General features: G+C 61.0%; 1 protein-coding gene across 4 annotated transcripts; it reads right to left on the bottom strand.

Annotated features, from left to right (window-relative positions):
• Positions 1-54: 54 nt before the first annotated feature.
• Positions 55-16,217, bottom strand: LOC122913198 (aldehyde dehydrogenase family 3 member B1). Of its 4 annotated transcripts, XM_044259844.1 has the most exons (11): positions 16,178-16,217; positions 11,427-11,589; positions 9,368-9,478; positions 9,128-9,248; positions 8,751-8,836; positions 8,192-8,273; positions 5,411-5,797; positions 4,881-5,047; positions 1,950-2,049; positions 1,267-1,472; positions 55-549 (listed from the first exon to the last, which is right to left on the bottom strand). In XM_044259844.1, the coding sequence occupies exons 2-10, from the start codon at positions 11,586-11,588 to the stop codon at positions 1,282-1,284; spliced, it is 1,407 nt and encodes a 468-aa protein (XP_044115779.1). In that variant the 5' UTR covers position 11,589; positions 16,178-16,217; the 3' UTR covers positions 55-549; positions 1,267-1,281. The 4 variants fall into 4 exon arrangements, with proteins under 4 accessions (XP_044115779.1, XP_044115778.1, XP_044115781.1 ...); XM_044259843.1 differs by lacking the exon at positions 55-549 and having other exon boundaries at positions 904-1,472; XM_044259845.1 differs by lacking the exons at positions 55-549; positions 1,267-1,472 and adding an exon at positions 3,356-3,563 and having other exon boundaries at positions 2,006-2,049.
• Positions 16,218-21,924: the final 5,707 nt, after the last annotated feature.

The following is a 21,924-nucleotide window of genomic DNA, read 5'->3' as shown; positions in this document are numbered from 1 at the left end:
CTTGACCCAGGGGCCGCGTGTGGAGGATTATTCTCGCTTTATTGATGGGGAAACTGAGGCACGGACTTGTCTAGGAAATTGGCCCAAGCGTTAGAGCTGCACAGTGCGGCCGCCTGCGTCCTACCTGGGTGTGTGTGACGCGGGATCCCTGTCCCTCAACAGCCACCCAACTGTCTCCTCCCAGGGGATCCATCGTGGGGCAGAGGGACCCCGTGGTGGCAGGCACGGAGAAGGCCCTTGGGGCCTCCTGTGTGTTGGTGGTGGGCTGGGGAGGGGGAGGCGTTCTCGCAAGGCTTCTCGGTTGATACGATGTCCCAGCTGACTCCGAGGAGTAGGGCCGGCCAAGGGCAGGGCAGGCATGCGGGGCGTGCGTGCAGAGGTCCTCTTGAGAAGGACAACAGGGACCCAGCGCTGTGGAGGAGCCTCCAAGGATTCATGTGGGTCCTGACTTCCGGGCCACAGGGAGCCACTGAGGGGCTCAGGCTGGACGGCGGGGTAGCATGGTCGGGGTGAGCTTTGGGAAGATCAGTGAGTGCACTGAGGTCAGGCCTGTGGGGAAAGAAGAGGTGACAGATGGCCCTGGTCATGGCGGCCAGGTGTGTGGATTGCAAGTTCTGCAGCTTTATAGCACCATCAGGACTTGTTCAGAGGTGGGACTTGGGGGGTGAGAAGGGGATGTTGAGCCGGGGGCCCCAGGGCTTTGGTTTGGTGGCTGAGTGGGTAAGGGACAATTCCATGGCATCAGGGCCCAGGAGGATGAGCAGGAGAGGGTGACTCTGGTGTGGGACGTGGTAAGGGGAAGGCACCCAGGGCCAGCCACTGGGGGGACAGGAAGGTGCTCAGAACTCCCAAGAAGGCCTGAGGGGAGAAAGACTGACACCACCCAAAGGAGGAGACAGGAGCTTGGGATGAATAATTCATTTATTATTAAACTCCAAAATGTAATCCCCACAGTGAAGTCCGGAGGTGCTGGTTGTGAAGGGGGGTGGCTCAGAAGTGTCCACACCTGCCGGCCTCCCCAGGACTCGGGTGGCTAGTGGGTACCAGGGACAGGTTACCGCATAGTCTTCCAGGCTCCCTCGCCTTGGTCCATCCTAGTTGGGGTCAGCTGAGGGAAGCTGGAAGGCAGCAGGCTGAGGGCTCCCAGAGAGAAGCCCCAGGAGGGAGCAGGGCATGCCCTGGTCTGGGCTGTGGTCTTTCCCCACCTGGGTGTGTGCCCCAGGCCACATCTGCCCTAGCCGCAGGCGGCAGGGGCAGCAGACTCACAGGTGTGAGCCGGGCTCAGAGCAGGGTACAGCTGCAGCTGCGACCCTCCATGGCCACCAGCAGCATCCTCAAGTTGCGAGGCGAGTAGGGCGGGTAGCGAATGGAGTAGATCTTCTCCAGCCCGGGGTGGCGCAGCAGGCAGGCACGGTGGTGGGAGAAGGTATCGAAGGAGAACTTGCCATGGTAGCTGCCCATCCCACTGGCACCTGTAGGGCGACATGGGACACGTCAGTCAGCCCCGCAGCAGCCAGCGGGAGGCTGTCAGACACACCTGGGCTCTGCCGGTCGGTCACACGCAATAGGACCTTGGTTTCCCCATCTGCGAAATGGGCCGTCTGTGTGATATGGAGTAGCCGCGACCCTCTCTGATCCCACCGCTTCTTCAGTGGCATGGGAGAGCCAGAGACAGGCACCTGCCCACACTAGGCACCCAAGCCACTGTCCAGAGGGCCTGGCAAATTGTCTGGGGTGGGGGGTGGACTGAATGCGGACGCCGGGGCTGTGTGGGCCTCCAGGACCAGGCACCACTGCTGGCCCCCGTACCAGAACCCCAAATGGTGTCCTTATGGGTCCCCATCCATATGTACATGCAGGGGCAGGTCTGGAAGGTTTTTGCAGGATGGAGGCAGGGGTGCCCTCAGTCCAGTAACAGCAAGAGAAGGCGGGGCTCCGCCAGCACTTACCCACTCCTCCGAAAGGCAAGCTGGCGAGGGTCATGTGCATGAAACCATCGTTCCCGCAGAAGCCCCCGCTGCTAGTCTGGGCTAGTACTCGCTTGACCACCTGGTGGGGAGGGGAACAGCCATGAGGCCCTGTGGCGGGCAGCCAGAAGCCAGCCCGCAGGACCCCGCAGGGTGGAAGAGTCTGGCCACCCAGGGAGTGTCACAGGTGGGGGGGTGTGGTTGTGTCCAAGCCTGCCCCCGAGCCCCCAAGTCTGGACATGTTTCCTGTGCAGCTGCTGGAGCGTGGCCCTTGCGAGGGGGCTGGTGACACAGACGCAGGGCCAAGAGGGAGGCAGGAAGCTCAGCGGTCCCCTGGGGACGTGGAGAGTTCAAGGTGAAATGCCAGGTAGTCAGGGAAGCGTCCCAAGGGAGGGACGTGATGCCACTGCTGCCTCTCAGGGGAAGGGGTCCCCCCAGGCAGAGTGAAGGGCAGGTGCAGAGACCCAGGGGCTGGGCTGTGCAGTGTGCAGCACAGGGAGGACCTTGAGATGGGGTGATGAAGCCAGGTGTGCATTTTAGGAACATGAACGTGGCCCTTGCTTGACTTAAAGAAGCCCCTTTCTCTCTCTCTCTCTCTTTTTTTTTTTTTTTAAGATTTTATTTATTTATTTGACAGAGGCACTGAGAGACATCACAAGCAGGGGGAGTGGGAGAGGGAGGAGCAGGAGCCCAATGCGGGGCTCGATCCCCGGACCCTGGGATCATGACCCGAGCTGAAGGCATACGCTAAAGGACTGAGCCACTCAGGTGCCCCAAGAAGCCCTTTTCTCTTTAAACCTATAGGTTTATTGGAAGAATGAGGGGAAATGATCAGCAAACACTATAGTCATTGCCAGAAAACTCGGCTATATTTAGTTATGACATGTGATCCTGAGCTAACGGCTGGTCTGCGTGTGAGAGGGAACCGCCCCATCACAGGGCTCAGAAATCACGTGGAGGTGGGTAATAATAGTGACACAAGAGGGAGCAGGGTTGTCACAGTGTTTCTTGGGGGCGGCCATGGGTCCCCGGGGCCAGTCAGTGCTGAGCATTGAGAAAACTGACCCCTTTCCAAAAAACCCGGATTGTAAATTTTCTGAAGTTACTATTATCCAGATAGAGCAGGGCTCCTTGGAAGAATGACTGACTCGGGCTGGGCAAGGGAAACACGGGATGAGCCGAAGCAGCTCGTGGACCCTGAAAGGAAGGAAGTGGTTGGAAAACAAAAGGATGGGGGGTGACACTGAAGGACACAGCAGCTCCCAGTGCCCGAAGAGGGACAGACTGAGCAAGGACACAAGGCAGAGTTGCATTGTGACCCGGAGAATAAAACAGGTGCACGCGAGTCCCTGCTGATAGAAGTGATTCAAGAGCCAAATCGTTCTTACAGATTCCAGGGGATGGAAGTAGGTGTCCGCCTTCAGCAGGTGGCGCTCAATCCCATGGAAGGGGGGCTCGACTTCCAGACTTGCTCTCAAAGAAGAGGTCGGTCTCTTGTGGGAGACCCCTGGCAGCCGAGACCTTGGCCTCACCAGTGATGTGTGGATCCCTATTCCTGATAGGAGGTTGGAGGCCAGCCCTCACCTCCGTGGTAATCTTTCATGAGACAAACACCAGACCACCAAGGTTGGGGACATGCTGCAAGGGACCTGGTCAGCGCCTCTCAAGCTGAGCGGGGGTGACAGACAAGAGGACCCGCAACTAAGGCAATGTAGGGCTCTAGCTGGGCTCTTTGGGCTGAAAGAAAAATGTGAAGCTCAAATAGAATTTGGAGTGTTGTTAACAGTAACAGACCAAGCACCATCTCTTAGGGTTTTGTTTTTTTTTTTTTTAAAGATTTTATTTATTTGTCAGAGAGAGAGGGAGCACAGGCAGACAGAGAGGCAGGCAGAGGCAGAGGGAGAAGCAGGCCCCCTGCCGAGCAAGGAGCCTGATGTGGGACTCGATCCCAGAATGCTGGGACAATGACCCGAGCCGAAGGCAGCTGCCCAACCAACTGAGCCACCCAGGCGTCCCCATCTCTTAGTTTTGTTGAACATAAGGGCCCTTAAATGGGGGAAACTGGTAGCGGGGTATATTGGGACTCCCTGGACTATCTTTGTCTTCTGTAAAGTAAAAATTATTCCAAAATAAAGAGTTTACTGAAAACATACTGCGTGGCTCAGTTGGTTAAGCGTCTGCCTTTGGTTCAGATCATGATCCCAGGGTCCTGGGATTGAGCCCTGAATCGGGGCTCCTGCTGAGCAGGGAGCTTGTTTCTCCCTCTCCCTCTGCCCCTCCCCCTTGTTCATGCTCTCTCTTCAAATAAATAAATAAAATCTTAAAAAAAAAAACCCCACACTGTCCAATCTGCGAGGGATCTCATAAAGAGCTGTGTGAGAGAGGAAGGTGTGCCCTGAGCTGTAGACGCCTGCCCTTTGCCCTTGAGGCTCCCAGGATGCCCCCAGGGGCTGAGCAGGGCAGGGGGCTGGGGTTCACTGTCCTTCCTGTGTGTTCTGGTCCTTCATTCTCCCCTAGTCATTCCACGCCATTCCGCGTGTGCCTTCTATGAGCCCAGCACTGGAAGGGGACATTTGACAGCCAGAGATGATGAGGAAGACAGAGCGGGGTGCTGACGGAGCCGGGGACGTGAACCCTGGAGACTGTTGCTTAGGTTGGGGGGCAGAAAGGGCAGTTGTAGAAAGGTAGAAAGGACAGTGACAGAACCAAGAGTGCCCCATCCTAGAATTTCTGTGACTGCTCCAGAGAAGCAGGACACGCAATCCTCCCTCCAGGCCCCTTGGTCCCTCCAATCCCGGAGCCATCTCCCCGTCTGCTGTCACCAGCCCGCCATCCACTGCTGGCCCCTGACCCCATCTCTGTCCAGCCCCCCCCTGCCTGGGCCCCCGACCCAGGGCCCCCTGGGCCCCCCACCTGGTTGCTGTTGGAGAAGGCATACAGGGCCAGGGGCTTCTCCCGACGGTTGATGAAGTCGATGGCCTCGTCCAGGCTCCTCACGTTCATGATGGGCAGGATGGGGCCGAAGATCTCCTCCTGCATCACCGGCTCCGTCTCCTGCACGTCCACCAGCACCGTGGGGGCTGCGGGCACAAGGGACCCCTCAGCGCTGGGGCGGGACGGGGGTGGGGGTGGGCCACGGGCGGGCCTCAGGGGCCTTCCGGGGAAGAGAGCGGCCCCGCGGCCCCCAGGAAGGACGGCGAGGGGCTGTCCAGCCCGGGCGGGGGTCACGGTGGAGCAGAGGTGGGGGAGGCGGGAGTCCAGGCTGGGCTAGATGGCGAGGCCCTGGGAGCCTCGAGGCGGGGCGGGGCGACGAGGGGTCGGGGCGGGGCTACTGGGTGTCGAGGGCGGGGCCCGGACTCGCGACCCAGGCTCGAGGCCCACGCGCGACCCGCGTCCTGGGAGGGCCTCCGCCCGGCGACCGCGCGGCGACAGGACGCGCTCACCGATGTAGCGCTCGCTCTCGTCGCTCTGGCCGCCGATGGCCACGCGGCCGCAGCCCAGCAGGCCCCGGAGCCGCTGGAAGTGCTTGTCGCTGATGATGCGGCCCAGGCTCGGGCAGCTCCGGGGGTCGTCGCCGTAGAAGCGGGTGATGGCGCTCTGCAGGGCGGGCAGCAGCCGCTCCTGCGTGTCGGGGCTGCACAGCACGTAGTCGGGGGCCACGCAGGTCTGGCCGCTGTTGAAGTAGCGGAAAAAGGCCACGCGGTTGGCCACGGTCTGGGGGTCGCAGTCGTCGTCCACGTAGCAGGGGTTCTTGCCCCCCAGCTCCAGCGTGACGGGCGTCAGGTGCTTGGCGGCGGCAGCCATGACGATCCTGCCCACACGGGGGCTCCCTGGGCAGTGGAAAGAAACCAGGGTGACCCTCAGTCACCTCAGCCAGGTGGGATGGCCTCCGCTGTGGGCTGGGACCCCTGGCAGGGGAGTGCACTCCCTGGCCTGACCTCCCTGGAGAGGTGGTGGAGTTGGAGGATGCCAGCCCTACCCCGGACCTCCCCTGGCCGTCTCTGCCCCAGCACCTTGCTTAGAGCCTCCGCCAGCCCAGCCCAGCCACGCGGGGTCCATAGAGGGGTCTGCACAGAGCACAAGCCAGGTCCCTGGCTCCCTCTCCTGACCTGCCTTGTTAGAAATTCAGGAGCCCCTTGCCCTGCTTCTGATCCCGGGCTCCCTCTGCCAGTGATTTTTTTTTTTTTTAAGATTTATTTATTTACTTGACAGAGACACAGAAAAAAAGGGAACATAGGTGGGGGGGTGCAGAGGGAGAGGGAGAAGCAGGCCCCTGCTGAGCAGGGAGCCTGATGTGGGGCTTGATCCCAGGACTCTGGAATCATGACCTCAGTGGAAGGCAGATGCTTAACGACTGAGCCAGCCAGGTGCCCCCCTGCCAGTGACTCTTGCCAGCCTGCCACGCTCCATCCCCCCCCCACCTCTCCAGTCTTCTCCAGAACTGGCAGAGACTGCTCTGGTCCAAGGCCAGAGTCCAGCTCCAAGGGCTGCCGTTTGGGTCTTTCTCTCTGACGTAACCTGGCGGCTACGCCACGCTAACCCCCCCTTCCCTCTGCTCCCGGCCTTTGGCTGAAGTGGCCACCTGCCCATCTCCAGGGTCTCACAGTCCCCTCCATCCACCTCCCCCTCACCAAAAGTTCCCTGTATCCAAGATGTTCCTGCCCATGCCTGGCCCAGGGTCCTGTGCTGCCATTTTTGCTGGGATGGCCCTCTCCGGCCACCACCTGGGAGCCTGATGTCCCTGCTCTAGTCTGGCCCAGCTTCCCTGCCCTTTCCCCCCGGCCCACCCTGCTCCAGGCCCCCCACATCCCCTCACCTGTCCTCGTCTCCCCCAGGTCTTTCAGAAACATCTCCTTGTCTATGAGGCTCCCCTTGTCTGTTGAATCCTGTCACGCTTCCCTGCCAGAGTCCCTTCCAAGGGCCCCATCATTCCCACGCTGTTCAATTCTCTGTCCCCTGTCCCCTTGTTATAGCATGAGCTTCCCCGGCAGGGAGGCTCTGTCTCCTCAGCCCTTGCTTTATCGCAAGGCTAGGACGGCGTCTGGACAGGGCATGTTCCCTCAGAAAACAGCGAGCAAGTGAATGGATGCTTCCCCTGGCCACGGGCTGTGACAAAGCCTTCCACAAGTTCACATACCCTCAAGACAGATCTGTGACTGTCGTCAGACAAGGACAGTCCTGCAGGAGTCAGGGGCTCATGGCAGACTAGGTCCTGGTCAGTCTCCCAGCCTCTGCGCAGGCTGCCCAGGTTCCTGGCCCGAGTCAAAGGCCCAAAGCCCGCCGAGCTGTCAGGTGTGATGGTGGAAGGTGGGCCACCCCCTCCCCAGCCCCCCCCCCACCTCCAGCCACCAGGAATCTACAGGACCAGCTGAGGACTCCGCCCCCTGCTTCTGTAGCAGGCTCCCTGGCCGCCAAGGTGGGGGCCCATGGGCCCTGTCCTGGGCTTGTGGCAGGGTTTGTGGGGAGAAAGGCAGAGACCACACTCCCCTGCTCTGGTGTGGACAAGGTGTACCAGGCACGAGGCCAGTGAGCAGGAGGCCTCCGAAGTGGCTCTCCGCCCCGTCTGCTTTCTCTCTCCTCCAGAACCTCAGCCAGGGAACACGGCTCCCTGCCTCTCCGGCTCTGTGACCCTTATAGGACACCCCACCACACACACCCCGATCCTGTCACCTGAAGCCAGGTGGTGTCTGGGCCTCAGGGGCACGTGCCAGGGAGATGGCAGAGGACCACAGAGAACGATACTCACTGAGGGCCTGGGAGGAAAATCCAGCCTCCCTAATCCTGGTCCCCGAAGTGACCCCAGCTGGGTGCCATGGCTCTTCATTACCTTGTCCTCCAAACCCTCATCTGTCCAGCCCGCCACAAGGGCCCTGGGTCAGTAGGGTCATGTATAAGGTCCTGAGACCAGTGGGTGGTGTATAAGGTCTCCAGGGGGGAGCCTGGCACAGTGGGAGCTCGGCACGGGCAGAGGCTGTCATCCATGAGACTGTGACCAGGGAAGGGGCCTGGAGGGTCCCAGGGGCCAGGGCTGCTCCCCAGCCTGCTCAAGGAGCACAGAGCAAGCTTGTCCTGGAGCCAGCCTGCTTCCTTCCTGGCTGTCTGTGCGCATGGGTCCCTTGGCCTCTCCCAGGGTTGGGGACGAGCACCCTGAGGGGGTGGTTGGGCTCGACCATCCCCATGCGGAACCCCCCAGGCCCTGCACGCCGCGGGCACCCTGGCCTCACCCGTGAAGAAGATGTGGTCGAACTTGTGCTCCAGCAGCTGCCCGGTCTCCTGGGGCCCTCCCAGCACCACTGCAAAGCAGCTCTGCAAGGCGGAGTGGCAGACGGCTCCCTCTGGGACCCCAGCCTGGGGAACGCAGGGGGCTACCTCCCTGTGTGCCCCCCCTTGCTGGGCCTGACCCACAGATTCCAGGGACCTAGATGGGCCAGATGGGAGCAGGGAGCTGCCCGGTGTCCCCCGCAGTCCCACCCCGGAAGGTGTGAGGTTAGGGCCCGGCTGGGGTTGAGGGGTGCACAGGCGGCAGGCAGGGTGGGGGTGTGGTCAGGGCTGCCCAGAAGACAGGCTCCGGCAGGCTCCGGAAGACAGATGGCAGGTTCCGGGGCCACGGTCCCGAGAGCACAGCTGGACGCACTCGCTCTCTGTTTCACTCGATGGGAAAGAGGCAAAGAGGGCAGCGACCCAGCCATGGCTGCACACCCCAAAGGAGGCAGGACTGAGGTTGGAACTCAGGTCCTGCGGAACCCCAGTGCAGCTGCTGGGCCCACTCCATGCCCGGCTCACCTGGTCCAGGTATCGGGGCAGGACCTCAGCCAGGACCTTCTCTGTGCTCCTGCTGAACTCCGAAGGCTTCAGCACCACGCAGTTCCCTGCGGGGCGGGGCAGGGGCAGCGCTGGGAGAGGGCCGGCCTCTCCCGCCTCCGCTCAGCCCTTGCCCCTGGTGCCCGGCCTCGCTCTGCTCTCAGGAGAAGCATCTGGCTGAGAGGTGACTGACGGGCCCCCGAGGCCCCACCGCCCAGGGAGGCTGGGCCAGGCGGGAACCGGCTTTTCTTAGCCCCTCGTTGCCAGCTCCCCGCTCACAGGCTCTGTGGGCCACCAGGGGGCCTGAGGGTGGGGACAGCTGGGACAGCGGGCAGCGGGAAGGGCCAAACTGCTCTTACCTGCAGCGAGGGCACCCACCAGGGGCACCAGGGTCAGGTTCACCGGGTAGTTCCAGGGGGCGATGATGAGCACCAGGCCGAAGGGCTCCTTCCGGATGAAGGCCGAGTCCAGCTGCGTGGCCTGGGCCCCAGGGCCAGGGTGGTGGTGAGTGGTGGGGCCTTGAGACTGCCAGACCCTCTGTGCCACCCTCCAGCGGGCGAGGCTGCCCGTGTGCCCTCTCCCCCCTGGGGCCAGCTCACCAGATTCTTGGGCACTTTCTCATCCTTCATCCAGGACCTCAGATTCCTGAGGGCCAAGTCAATCTCGCTTTCGCTGATTCTGATCTCAGACACCTCTGCCTCGAAGGTTGACTGCAGGGGAGAGATAGGGGCGGGGTTCGGGCTGGGGGACCCCAGTTGGATCCTTCATTCACGCACTCCGTGTTCAATGAGGGCTTCCAGCCCTCGGGAGTCCCTCCTGTGCCAGGAACGCAGCAGGGAGAGACAGCACTGGGCCCAGAGAGCCTGCCCCGCAGAGCGGACATCGGAGGGGGACAGCCGCTGTGACACTGAGAACACCGATGTGACCAGAGCCATGGGAGTGAAACAGGGGACAGGGGACAGAGACTGCTGGAGTGTGTGATGTGCGTGCATTGCGTGTGTGTGTGTGTGTGTGTGTTTGTTGGGGGCTGTGCACGGGCACGCGCACGCGAGTGCATGGGCGTCCGTGAATGCGTGTGTGCGCACCTGTGTGTGCTCATGTATGTATGTGTGTGTGTGTGTACTCTGCTTTATACAAGATTATCAGTGCCGGCCTTGGGACGAGGTGACCTTTGAGCGGTGAGAACTGGGAGGGGGCGAGCCCACGGATACGTGGAGGCAGAAAATTCCAGGCTCTGAGGTGGGCGCCGGCTTGCTGTGTTCCTAGTTAGCAAGGAGCAGACTGGGTGAGGCCATGGCACCGGGCAGCAGGGGTGAGGACTGTCGAGGAGAGAACCCTGGTTTCATAGGTTCATGGGAAAACAGATGATTCCAGAAACTGCTGACAAGGAAGCCTGGGCCTCACCTGGCTACAATCCCGGGGCATCACAGTTTAAGGCAGATTTGGGAACACTGAGAAAGGGAGCAGGCATCACCAGGAAGCCACATCCTCAAGGTTAGTCCTTGTGGATACACTTTGCTATCCCCAAGGGATGACCCTGGATGCCCTGAGGCACTAGTCTCAAAGTCCATGACTGCTCTGGGGACAGGCCGGACACTTGGCCCTGTGCCTGTGAGTCGGGAGCTACCCAAGGAAGCTACTGAAGGACCCCGGGGCCAGCTCTGCTCTATCGTGACTTGGGTGGAACCTGCAGGCCCACTGCAAGGGTGGCACCTCACCCGGCGGCAAAGAGGCATAGGCCTGGCCCTGAGGAGTTCCAGGCGTTGAGGGGCCTGGGGAGCCTGGGGGTGGGTCTGGACGCCGCGGCCTTGGTGGCAGGTGCAGAGGGCATTTTGTCCAGAGAAGGATCCCTCGGGGCACGAGCAGCCAAGCGGTTGGGCCCTGTCGGCTGAGGGGGTGGGAGGTTGCCCGGAAGCAAATGCATTGCTGGGCTGCTACTGAAATTGGGAGAAGCCAAGCCCTCAGGCCTGTGGGTTTGGAGAGGGGCCAATGACGCCCAACTTTCTGAGTGAAACTGAACTCATCTGTGGTGCACGAGCCACTACATGGTGTGACCCGCCTCCCTGGATCTATCTTTTGTGCATCTCTGCATCTCTTACTCCCCTCCAGGTATGCTGGCCTCTTTGCTCCACCTCAAGCACAGAGGCCGCCTGCCTCAGGGCCTTTGCACATGCTGTGCCTGCTGCCATTTCCTCCAAAGTTCTCCCTCCCGCAGGTCTCCTCAGAGAAACTGCCCCTGACTCCCACATGTAAAACACCGCCCTGCTCCTGGTTCGCCCTCTTGCCCCTCTCACCCTGGGAGTGTCTCTCCATGGCACTTGAAACCATCCAATATACTATACAATTAGTTCTTTACTGTTGTTTTGTGCCACTCTCCGGAAGGCCAGCTCCCTGGGCACAAGGATTTTGGTTCACTTTCTGTTGTACCCTCTTGGCCTAGAACAGGAGACCCAGAACATGGTAGGTGCTCAGTACGGCGTTGTGGGGCAGATGGTAAATGCGCGGATAGACGCTGCGGAAGAGGCGAAGAATCCGTGCGGGCACAGGGAAGGGAGTGGGGTTTGCATGGCCTTAGTCCCTGCTCAGGGAGGAAGCTGCGGCCCCCACCCCGCCCGTCCCCGGCCCCCGGCCCCGCCTCCAACCCCCGGCCCCGCCCACCTTGTGCAGGTCCTGCGCCAAAGCCTCCTGCAGAAGCTGCTTGTTTTCCTGCAGGAAGCGGCGGAGGCCCTTGAGCTGCGCCGCCCTGAACTCGGCGGGCCTCGTCCGCCCTGTGCTGAAGGCCTCCCGCAGCCGCCGCAGGGTGTCCGCGTAGGGGTCCATCCTGCAGGGAGGGGGCAACGTGGGCCGGGGCTCCCCACCTTCTCCGGCATCCTCCTCGAGCTCCTGGCTGTACCTGTGTGGGCTCACGGACACTCCTACAAGGACTCCCGCATGACCCCAGAGGGCAGGGGCTGCCCCCTCTACACACGTGTGCGCACACACACACACACACACACATTCTGATGGACCCCCAATCCCTTCCCCTTGGCCAGTGGGCAGGAGAGCCCTGGACCTTGGGCTGGGGGCAGGACAGCACCCGGTGGGGGGCGCTTGGGAGCAGCTACCCCAGAGCCCCAAAAGGTAGGCAGGCAGCAGGGGAACCTCATTTCTCCCTGCCACACGGAAATGAGCCCCAAGCCATGGTCCCCCTCCCACTCTGGTGCCCCTCATGGAGATGGGGCCGCCATCATCCCTGCCAGGTCTGTGAGGATTAACCAGGAAGAGTTCGATAAGTAGAGGACAGTCCACCAACAGCCACCATGGCCGCCACTGGGGGACAATCCAGACACAGAATACACCGCGCCTCCTGCCCCTCTCCTGGGGGCACTGCCTGGGGAAGCCAGGCTGGCTGGTGGCAGCACGGGGGTGCTGGGGTCCTGGGGGACCTGGGCGGTGGCTTCCACTGTCTCTGCCCCTCTCACCAGCCCCAGTGCTGGAGGAGCTGGAACAGTAGGCGGCAGGGGCTGAGGGGGCCCTCGATGCCTCCATGCTGTCAGCAGCCTGGGCGGGAGGTCCAGGTGGGGTCCCCACATTCCCCCGGGCCCCCGCCTGTTTACTCGAAACTCATCAGAGGAGCAGGGTGACGTACTTGCTTCCTGGCCTGGTGCCAAGGACCCGTGGGGACCCTTTCCTCCTGCCCTCTCTGACTCCCTTCCCTTCAGGTCGCAGCTTGGTGAACGCCTCCTCTAGGCAGCTCGCCCGGATTACTCCTTCACATGGGAAGGGGTTTCATCCTCTCTCCCGCTGGCCTCTCTTTGCCTCCCTACCTGAGTTAGGTCTTAGCCTCCTTATCTGTCGGGGAGGGTAACCCTAGTGGCCACCAGCTGACAGGCTGTTTTTCAAAGAGGAGACCACGCTGTCCAGCTCTGAGCCCAGGGCCAGGTGTCAGCATGCCCAAAGCTGCCAGCTGTTGTTAAGTGGCTGCCCCATGGCCCTCAGATTTCTGGAGTGATCCATGGTCTCCAGAGCTGAGCCTGCTCCAGCCAAATAGAATGGCCCGGCCGGAAGGGCACTCTGTGCCGAGAGCCTGGCTGCAGCCCTGGGCATGATGGGGGAGGGGCAGGCTGACCCCACAGGCCTCCTGCTCTGGTCTGGGGAATGAAGCAGTTGCCTGGGGGCACAAGACAGATCCCATGGGACCCAGAGGCAGTGCCAGCGTAGCAGAGAGGGGACATTCTCAGAGCCCCTCTCGGCCCCAGGCTTGCCCCCAGACCCCACGCGCCTCTCGGAGGAAGGGACGCCAGGCAGTGCCAAGGCCCTCCCGGCCTCCAGGGCTGCCATCTGGGCTTGTCACCCCCGGCTCGGCCTCCTTCTGGCCTTATGACCTTGGGCAGGCCACTCATCTCTCTGCCTCAATTTCCTTGTCTGTAAAGTGGGAATAATAACAGCACTTGCCATCCTCCCGACAAACAAATGACATCAGGCCCCCTAAAGCCATGGCCGCGGTGCACGGGCTGGAGGTCACCAGCGGCTGGGGTCACTAAGTTCCTAGCCAGCGTTTCTTTCTCTCCACCTGCTGCCACTCCTTGTTTTGTCTCGTGGGCCCCTCCGGACCCCTGCGGATGGGTGTGGAGTACAGAGTGCGCCCACCTCATCTGCCCCCCCAGGGCTCTGTGCCTTTTCATAAGCGATGTCTGCAGAACCCACAAAAATGTCAGGCACGTAACTGGAACAGTGCACCTCTGGGCGAGGGAGGGGAGGGGAGCTCTGTGGGGGTGCTGGACGGAACATTCCAGCAGCCTCGCCTGGCAACACTGAAGCCGACTCACCCAATATTGTCCCCCACCCACCAACGTTGGTCAATCTGGACAGAGGGATCAAGGGATGCCCTTTAGGGGATGGGAAGCTGGGTACCGCCCAGGTGTGCCCAGGAGGCCAGGGCACCTCCTGGGGGAGCCTGGGTCTGTGACCTCACAAAGGACACAGATATGGGGCTTCCTGGATCGGTCTGGGCTGGGGTCTTGGAGCCCACCTCCACCCCCCCGACCCCTACCCCTCGGGAACATGTGATATTGTGGAAGTTCATGAGGATGTTGAATGACATTTCCTGTGCCTGCGTGACACATTTGACCCCTACAACAGCCTGCTGAGGGCACCGTCTTCTCCCTCGCAAGGAGAGGGACATCTCAGCACAGAGAGGGCAAGGAGGTGAACCAAGACCACCCGCTTTTCTACCCTGGAAGCCAGGATGCAAAGGAATCTGGAGGAACAGAGGGCTGCCCACCCCCACCCTCCATCCCCCTACATGGCAGCCTGACCCCTGGGGAGAGGGACACCTCAGGGGGCTGGTCTGAACTGCAGATGCAGGAACAGGGAGCAGGGGCACGTGGCTGGACTTGGGCACTGCCCTCGAGGGTGAGAAGACACACTGGTTGTACCCCGCTCTCTGCCTCTGACTCCCCCTATTCCCACTAGTCCCCACCTTGCTTCCCCTTGGGACCTCCTCTGGCTGACTGCCAAGGTCCCAGCGGCTGGTGGGCCCAAGGGTCCGCCACCCACTAAGGGGCCCCGGCTTCAGCCACCTGCCGTGCCACATGTGTTCTTGACCTGTGGCTCCTGAGGCCAGTGGGTGGGGTAGGAGGGGCCAAGACAGCAGATGATGACAAGGGACAGGCCTGTTTCCCTTGGCTTGGAGGCTGGGGGAGGACAAGCCACATCCCCTTAAGGCCTTGGCCCAGGGACTCCTCTAGCTATCACGATGAGCAGGCACTGACCGCACGTGCCGACCTCAGTCAGCCTGACATGGGTGTCCCCACGGTGCCCCTGGGGGAAGCTGAGGCCCAGACAGATCGCATGGCGTCAGGGCGGGGGTGAGTCAGCTGGGCACGCCGGTCTGCTGGCTCCAAAGCATCACTGGGACTCTACTGTCCCACCCCCCGCCCTACGAGGTGGCCCGTCCTGTGATGAGCTCTCCATGGAGTGGCCCCCCCCTGCTCCCCACCCAGCCTCTGCCATTCTCACTGCCTCCGCTTCCTGAGCTGTCCTGGAAGCCTCCTAAGGGAAACCGCCCCCCTCCTTCTTAAAGTAGGCTCCATACCCAGTGTGGAGCCCAACACGGGGCTTGAACTCACAGCCCTGAGATCAGGACAGGAGCTGAGATCAAGAGTTAGATGCTCAACTGACTGAGACCCCAAGAGCCTCCCTAAGAACACCCCTTCGGTATGGTGTCGGGGCACGGAGGTCTGGGCTCGAATCCCGGCAGCCTGTTTGTGAGCTAGGAGCCCCTGAGCGGGTTGCTCGGCTCCTCTGCGGCTCGCCTGCCCCATCCGAGAAATGGGGGTGGTACCTAGCTGCCCCAGGGCGCTGTTGGGAGGATTCGGGCGTGCGGTGTGTGCTCGGTGACCATGGCTCTGAACGAGCGCACTCAGACAGCCTGTGAAGGACAGCTGTGCCAAGGGGGCTCCAGGGAGGAGACCCTGGGGAAGAGCCCAAGGAGAGGCCTTGGCCCAGTGTGGGCACGAGGGAGGAAAAGACATCAACCTGAGCGCCATGTAGGGGTGAGAGAGATAAACAACTTGGAGCTCTGAGGGTCTGGGGGGCGCCTCGATCAGGCTGCCAGAGTGGAGGTCACAGTGCCAGCCTTGATGACCCCACAGTCCTGTTACCCCAGGGTCTCCAATCTGATCTCCCCTTGGAGCCTGAACCTGGCTTTTCATGGGCTCTCCAGAAGCTCTGGCAGAGTCCCCTCCCTACAATGGGGGGTGGGGGAACTGGGGATCAACCCTTGGCCTGTGGGAGGAGCCAACCCCACCCCGGAGAGTTCCCCTGTTGCTCTGAGACCTTCTGATGATCAACCCCTCCTCCAGGCAGGGCAGAGTCTGGCTCATCCCTCTTTCCTGGATCCTGGCAGAGCCCGCTCCCAAGAACGGGATGTCCCATAGTTAGTGGGTACTCTGGCCCCAGCACCGGGCTCGCCTAGCAGCGCCCAGAAACTCTGTGTTGCCAGATGGATGCTTGCCCTGCCCCCATCCCTTCCCCCACCAGGGATGGGGGTGTATTCCCTCCTGGGGCAGCCAGGTCCAGAGCTGCGGCCCTCAGCCCCAGAAAAGATGTGCTGTGACCCCAGTGAGAGGACAATGAGAGACAAAACAAGGATGGCTGCCGGCCACCAGCCTCAAAGGCCCGGAGCCTCGCCTCAGCCCCTCCCTCTCCAGCTCTTAGGTCTGAGCAGAGGAAGTTCCTTCCCTCCTCCCCTTTCTCCCCAGGCAGGCAGAGGAGCTCCTGGAAGACAAAGCCAGCCTGTGTGTGTGGCCTCCAGTAGCCAGGCCTGCCCCGGCAGCCCCCAGCCTGGTGTCCCCGAGCAAGCCCACCAGCCTGGTCCCGGGCCCTGGCTGCTGGGGACTCATCCCCGCCTCCCTGGGACAGCGTACCTGAGGCCCTGCCAAGCTGCCCTTCCTCCTGGCCGTCCCCGCTCTGCCCCAATGCCCGGTAGTTATGAAATGTCCGAGGCTGGGCGGGCTGCTAGGGCGGGGCTGCCCTGGCCTCGTGCCTGACCTTGGCTCTGGGCCGGCTGGAAGCTGCCGGCAGAGATTTCATTACCTCTCTCTCAGGGGCCTCTGGATCCTCTCCCGGACCACAGAGAAGGAGCCAGGGCCCAGAGAGGGCCAGCCCGATTCCGGGGCCACACAGCAGGTGTTCAGGGAGCGCTGAGCTGAGGGATCCAGCCCAAGGTCTCACCAGACCCAGGCCCAACTTGGAGGAGGACAGCCTGGGGCTGTGGGCCTGGGAATTATGACGTGGGGTGGCGTCCAATTGCCTGGAGTAGCAGGGAAGCCCTGCCCCGACACCACCGCCCTCCTACCCCCCACGCCCCTGGGAGCCTTGGTTTTCCAGGTGCAAGAGGAAGAGAAGGGATCCAGAGTGGCTGGAGTCCGGAAAGACAGTGTCAGGGCCCAGCCCGCGGACCCCTCCGTTCCCGAGCTCTCCCCGTAGCTCTGTCCATCGATGCCACCTCACCCAGGACCCCCTCTCAGAACAGGTCACCCTGCGCCCTGCCATTTCACCATGAGAAAACAGGAACCCCAGAGAGGCGACCGGACTTGACCCCACAGGGCATGGACGGCGGGGCTGCGACCCACATCGGAAGCTGGTCGCTCTGGAGCGGAGGGGCCGCGTCCGTCCCGAGAGGTCCCCTCCCACCTCTGAAGGTAGCGTTCCACCCTCTGCCCTCTAGGACAGCTGTCATGGTAAGTGTCCCCACGGTGGTTCCTGTGGGCTTGCTCCTCTGGGGCCTGAGCTGTGCCAAGGGGGCCTTCCTCTGTCTTAGCAGGGCCCCCGCCCCACGCACACCTGCGCCACAAAGGGGGATGGTTCCCGAGCAGCTGCTGGTGTCAGACAGGCAGGTGATCAGGTTACAGGTGTGGGGGCAGAAGCATCCTTTGTGCCCTCGCCCCATGCCTGCCACCCTGGACCCGCCACTACCCCTCTGTCTTGGTGCCCCGGGTGTCTGCCTGGTATCCTGGCCTGGGGCCTCTGGGCCAACCCGGCACCTGGGAGATGCTTCTCGCCGCCCCGGCCCTCCCGCTGCCCCTGCCTACCTGAGGGGCAGGAGAGGTCTCCTGGCCCACACCTGCTCGGGCTCCCCTGGAGGCTTCAGCCCGCTGGGACAGGGGGAAGGGGCTGCAGAGGCCCCCGTCCTCCCCGTGGGATGGAGCCCCCAGCCGCTGCCTGTCACGTGGTTCAGCATGTGACAGCCGTGCCCTGCTGTCTGGAGCTGAGCCAGGCAAAGGCAGTGGCGGAGCGGGCGCCAGGCGGGGCTGGGCGGGGGCCGAGCCTGACAGCGCTTAGCCGGGACCCAGGCCCAGAGAGGGGCAGCCACTGGTCTAAGGCTACACAGCCAATCAGGGGCCCACCTAAGGAGACACTGGTGGGGAGACGGGTGTTGGAGGATCCTGAAGGGACCCTTCTGGGCCAAGGATCGCCTTGCAGGGACCCCCAGCCCCCTGCCCTGTGAACTTGCCATGAATTTCGGAACAGCCTTCGACTTCTCCAAAGAGGCCTGGCCTCCTGGCACAGGCGTGCTCCCCTGGCCTGGCAGTGAAGCTCCCCCAGTCTGAGGGGGCATAGCTCTTTGGGGAGGAATAGGTGCCCTCCCCCCTCTCTGGGTTGGAGGCCTCTATTGATCCTCGAAGATTCTGGGGGCTCAGTGCAGTCTGGAGGTCATGTCCCTGTTGCGGAGAGCCGAAGATCCATGGGGGGAGGTCCGTGTGGGACCCCACCAGGAGGCACCCTTTGAGCCAGCTCTGATGGGTGACAGGCTCTGCTGAGGACCCTGGTCGCCCATGTGGGGTGTGCAGACGTCGGGAGAGGGGACACAGCGGCCTCGCATCCCCACATTCGCCTCAGCCCTGTGCTTTGGGGAGTCCTCTGTGTTTTAGCTTGGAGGCTGGGATGGAATGAACTTCATTATTGTCACCTTCAGCCTCCTCGGGGTGGAGAGGTGGGTAAGGGTGGGCTGGGCATGGGCCACGGCATCCACGGACTCCTTAACACGCTCATCGGTTCACTCCCTCACATACTCGATGTGAGGAGCATCACGCCACCCTGCCCGCTGACGGACACTCAAACCATGCTCCTCCGCCCACGTGCTAAGTGGCCTTGAGCAGGCTGTGGCCTCTCCCCCCACCCCCCCATCTTCTTTACCTCCCCCCTTGCGGAACGGGGCTGACTCTGGCTGCCTGTGTGTTTGGAAACATCTGGTATACAGTAGGTGCTCAGTAAGCATGGATGCCTTCCTGTCCCTTTCCCGCCCTCCTGAGGGAGTAGCCACTCTGGCCTTGTCCCCAGGACCCTGTCCCCCACCTTCCTTCCTTGTCTCTTGCCTTAGAGGCAAGACCACCCTGGCTCCTGTCCCTCCCCCACCCCCAGCCTCCCCTCAGAGACCAGCAGGACCCATTCCAGGTGCAGAGTTAGAGGCCGGGGTGCACTCGGCACACCTTGACGAAGTGCCCGCGGTGCTCCAAGCTTGCGCCAGGCACTCGATGCAAATCCTCACTGAAGTCTGGGACGTTGCAGTTCTAGCTTGCGGGAGAGACAACAGGCTCAGAGACGTGCAGTGACCAGGGCAGGCACACACAGGAAGAGTGACAGAGGGGGACTCTAGCCCAGCCAGGCTCATGGCGTTTCCAGGGTGACCTGAGCCCTTGCTTAGGAGCCCACGGAGTCACCGTCACTCCCAGGAGCCTCATCCCGCAGCTGAAAGCAGCAGGCTCCGCTTCTTGGGCATTTGCTCTGCTGGGCACTGGCCGGGTTCTTGGCACGTCTCCGCTTGGGGACCTCCCAACAGCTGGTGGTGACTGTCATCCCCAAGGCTTTTAGTTTTAAAAAAATGGCCAAGAATCAGTTCCATGCCAGGGAAGTGGCATTAGGTGAACGAGGAATGGCCCAGGGCGGCCTTCTTTGGGACACAGTATGGGGTCATGCGATTTACCCCACAGCGTCCCAGGAGATGTTTTGGGGCATCCGAATTTCTGTCTCCTCTTTTCTGTAAGGAACATTCCAGAATGTCATCATGAGAACAAAAAAATCAAACCTAGTAGAGAGAAAAGAATCTGAAAACTGTTGCATGGGGGGTGGTGTGGAATATGGTGGCTCATTCCTGGGGACTCGGCAGTGAATGAGAGTGTGAGGCCTGGATGGGGGTGGGAGGGGTGTGCTGGCCTCACTCAGTTCCCTGTCCTGGGAGGCTATGCTGGAGGCCTTTACCCGGGTCCCCCCATGCCCTCCTTAAAGGCAGTCCCAGTCTCAGGGCTCAAGGGAGGAAGTGAGGTCATCAGCCCCCCAGAGGGTCAGAATGACCCAGGAAAAGCTGGCCCACGATCTGGGCTCTGGGGTCCTGGCAGAGCCATGCCGCTGCCCACGGGCCTCCTTCTCCCTGCCCCTATCCTCTGCCGGCACCTGAATCTAATCAGGGAGCCTCTGGCTTACGTACCTGGAGCTCTTGTGTCCAGGAGCATTTTCCGACACATCCCAGCCCCGCATCTGGACTGAGCCGGAGGTGGGTGTCCTGCGGAGTGTCTGGGCATATCCGCAGATCTGGGGAGCCCTGGCGTGCTGCCACCGCTTCCTCTGGCCTCCCCGTGTGGGAACGCTAACAAGACCCGCATCACTCATTACTCAGCTTGGGACATTCATCTGCGTATCCTCTGTGTCTTTACTTTTGGAAAAAGAGGAAATGATTTAATTTAATTTAATTTTAATAATTTTTAATAATTTAATAATTTTAATTTTAATAATTTAATTTAATTTAAAGGTAAATACGTTTCCTTTTTGCTTTTAATAAGGTTAGAATAGTACCGTTAAGGGCGCCTGGGTGGCTCAGTGGGTTAAGCCTCTGCCTTCGGCTCCGGTCATGGTCTCAGGGTCCTGGGGTCAAGCCCCACATCGGGCTCTCTGCTCAGCAGGGAGCCTGCTTCCCCCTCTCTCACCACCTGCCTCTCTGTCTACTTGTGATTTCTCTCTCTGTGTCAAATAAATAAATAAAATATTTTAAAAAAAAGAATAGTATTGTGAAGCACTGGGCACCATAACGTCAGGTTTTGAACTAAGCTAACCAGGACCTCCCCACAAAAATGTTCTGAAATGAATTCATTTTAAATAAAGCAATTTAAAATTTGAAGTTACTGGGGTGCCTGGGTGGCTCAGTCCGTTGATCATTTGACTTTTGGCTTTGGCTCAGGTCTTGGTCTCGAGGTCACAGGATGGAGCCCTGTGCTGGGCTCCCCGCTCAGTGCGGAGTCTGCTTGGGAGTCTCTCTCCCTCTCCCTCTGCCCCTCCTGCTCATTCTCTTTCTCTCTCTCAAATAAATAAATCTTAAAAAAATAATAAAATTCAATTGAAAGTCACCAACAGTCCACAGAAAGAGTCCATGTGTACAAGGATTTTTTTTTTAAAGAGAAAGAGAGAGAGAGCCTGTGCCAGCGTCAGTGGGGGGAGGTGTAGAGGGTGGGGAGGTAGGGAGGCGGGGCAGAGGGAGAGGGAGAAGCAGATTCCCTACTGAGCAGGGAGCCTGACATTGGGCTCCATCCCAGGACCCCGGGATCATGACCGAGCTGAAGGCAGACGCCCAACCGACTGAACCACTTGGTTCACGAGGACTTTAATGAAATAACTCTGGGACCCTAAGCTGTACCGTGACCTCTTTTATGGGCCTGAACTGGGACCCAGAGAAAGGCTGCGCTCTCATGGGAAGTCAGCATCTAGGATGCTGCTGGGCAAGACCTCGGGGCACACTCGGGGAGATTCTGGGACACACGGGTGCTGGTGTTTCCCCTACGGAGGGCAGAGCACGGGCTCTCTAGAACAGCGTATCTGCTCCACCGCCACCTTCTCTTTGCTTTCTGGTTGCTTCTCCAAACATGCTGCTTGATTTCCTCTCGGGGACCTTCTGGTGGGAGATTTAAACAAAACAAAACCAAACCCAGTAAGTCCTGAGTTGGCCTGAGACAGTGGCTGTTCGGCAAGCCTTGTCCTCCCCACCCCCCCGGAGAGCAGAGAAGCCCACCTTAGGGACCTCTACCCTTGGATCAAACACATGCACTCAGGGCTTGGGAATGCCTCCTACCGCCTGTGAGCTTCACCCCTGCCGTGCGGGGCCCCAGCAGACGGCGGGCTCTCTGGCCAGGGCGTGGAGAGGCTGCGTCTCAGAGCCTCCTGGTGCCTTCAGAAGTCACCCCTCTTCCCTCTCTCCATTCAGAAGACTTGTGGGCCTGCCCTCTTCCTGATGTCGGGACAGCTAACCCCCTCCCGCCCTGTCTCTCTCCATAAGAGCCATCCGGCCCGGGGCACCTCCTCTTTCTTGACCCTAAAGGTGTGCTCTGGTGTCCCAGATGTTCTGTTCCTCTGGTCCCCCGCCACCCCGTTTTTAGCCAGTGCCTGTCCTTCTCCGCTTATTCTCTAGTAGTATGCTCCGTGACGGTGTCGTGCTGGGGTTTCCCACACTAATGCCAGAGAAGATCCAGCTCGGGGGACACCCTGGGGTGCTGCTCCAGGGAGAGAGGGCCCTTCCCTAGCTTCTTCCTCCCTGGCTTGTCCTGGGTTCTTGACCATCAGGGCTGGAGGAGACGTGGCTGCCGGCCAGCCCAGTGCACTTGGGTGAGTCATTTCTTTCCTTAGCGCC

Source organism: Neovison vison, chromosome 7 (genome assembly GCF_020171115.1).
Source record: "Neovison vison isolate M4711 chromosome 7, ASM_NN_V1, whole genome shotgun sequence".
Taxonomy (NCBI): domain Eukaryota; kingdom Metazoa; phylum Chordata; class Mammalia; order Carnivora; family Mustelidae; genus Neogale; species Neogale vison.
This window is presented reverse-complemented; position numbering and strand designations above follow the sequence as displayed.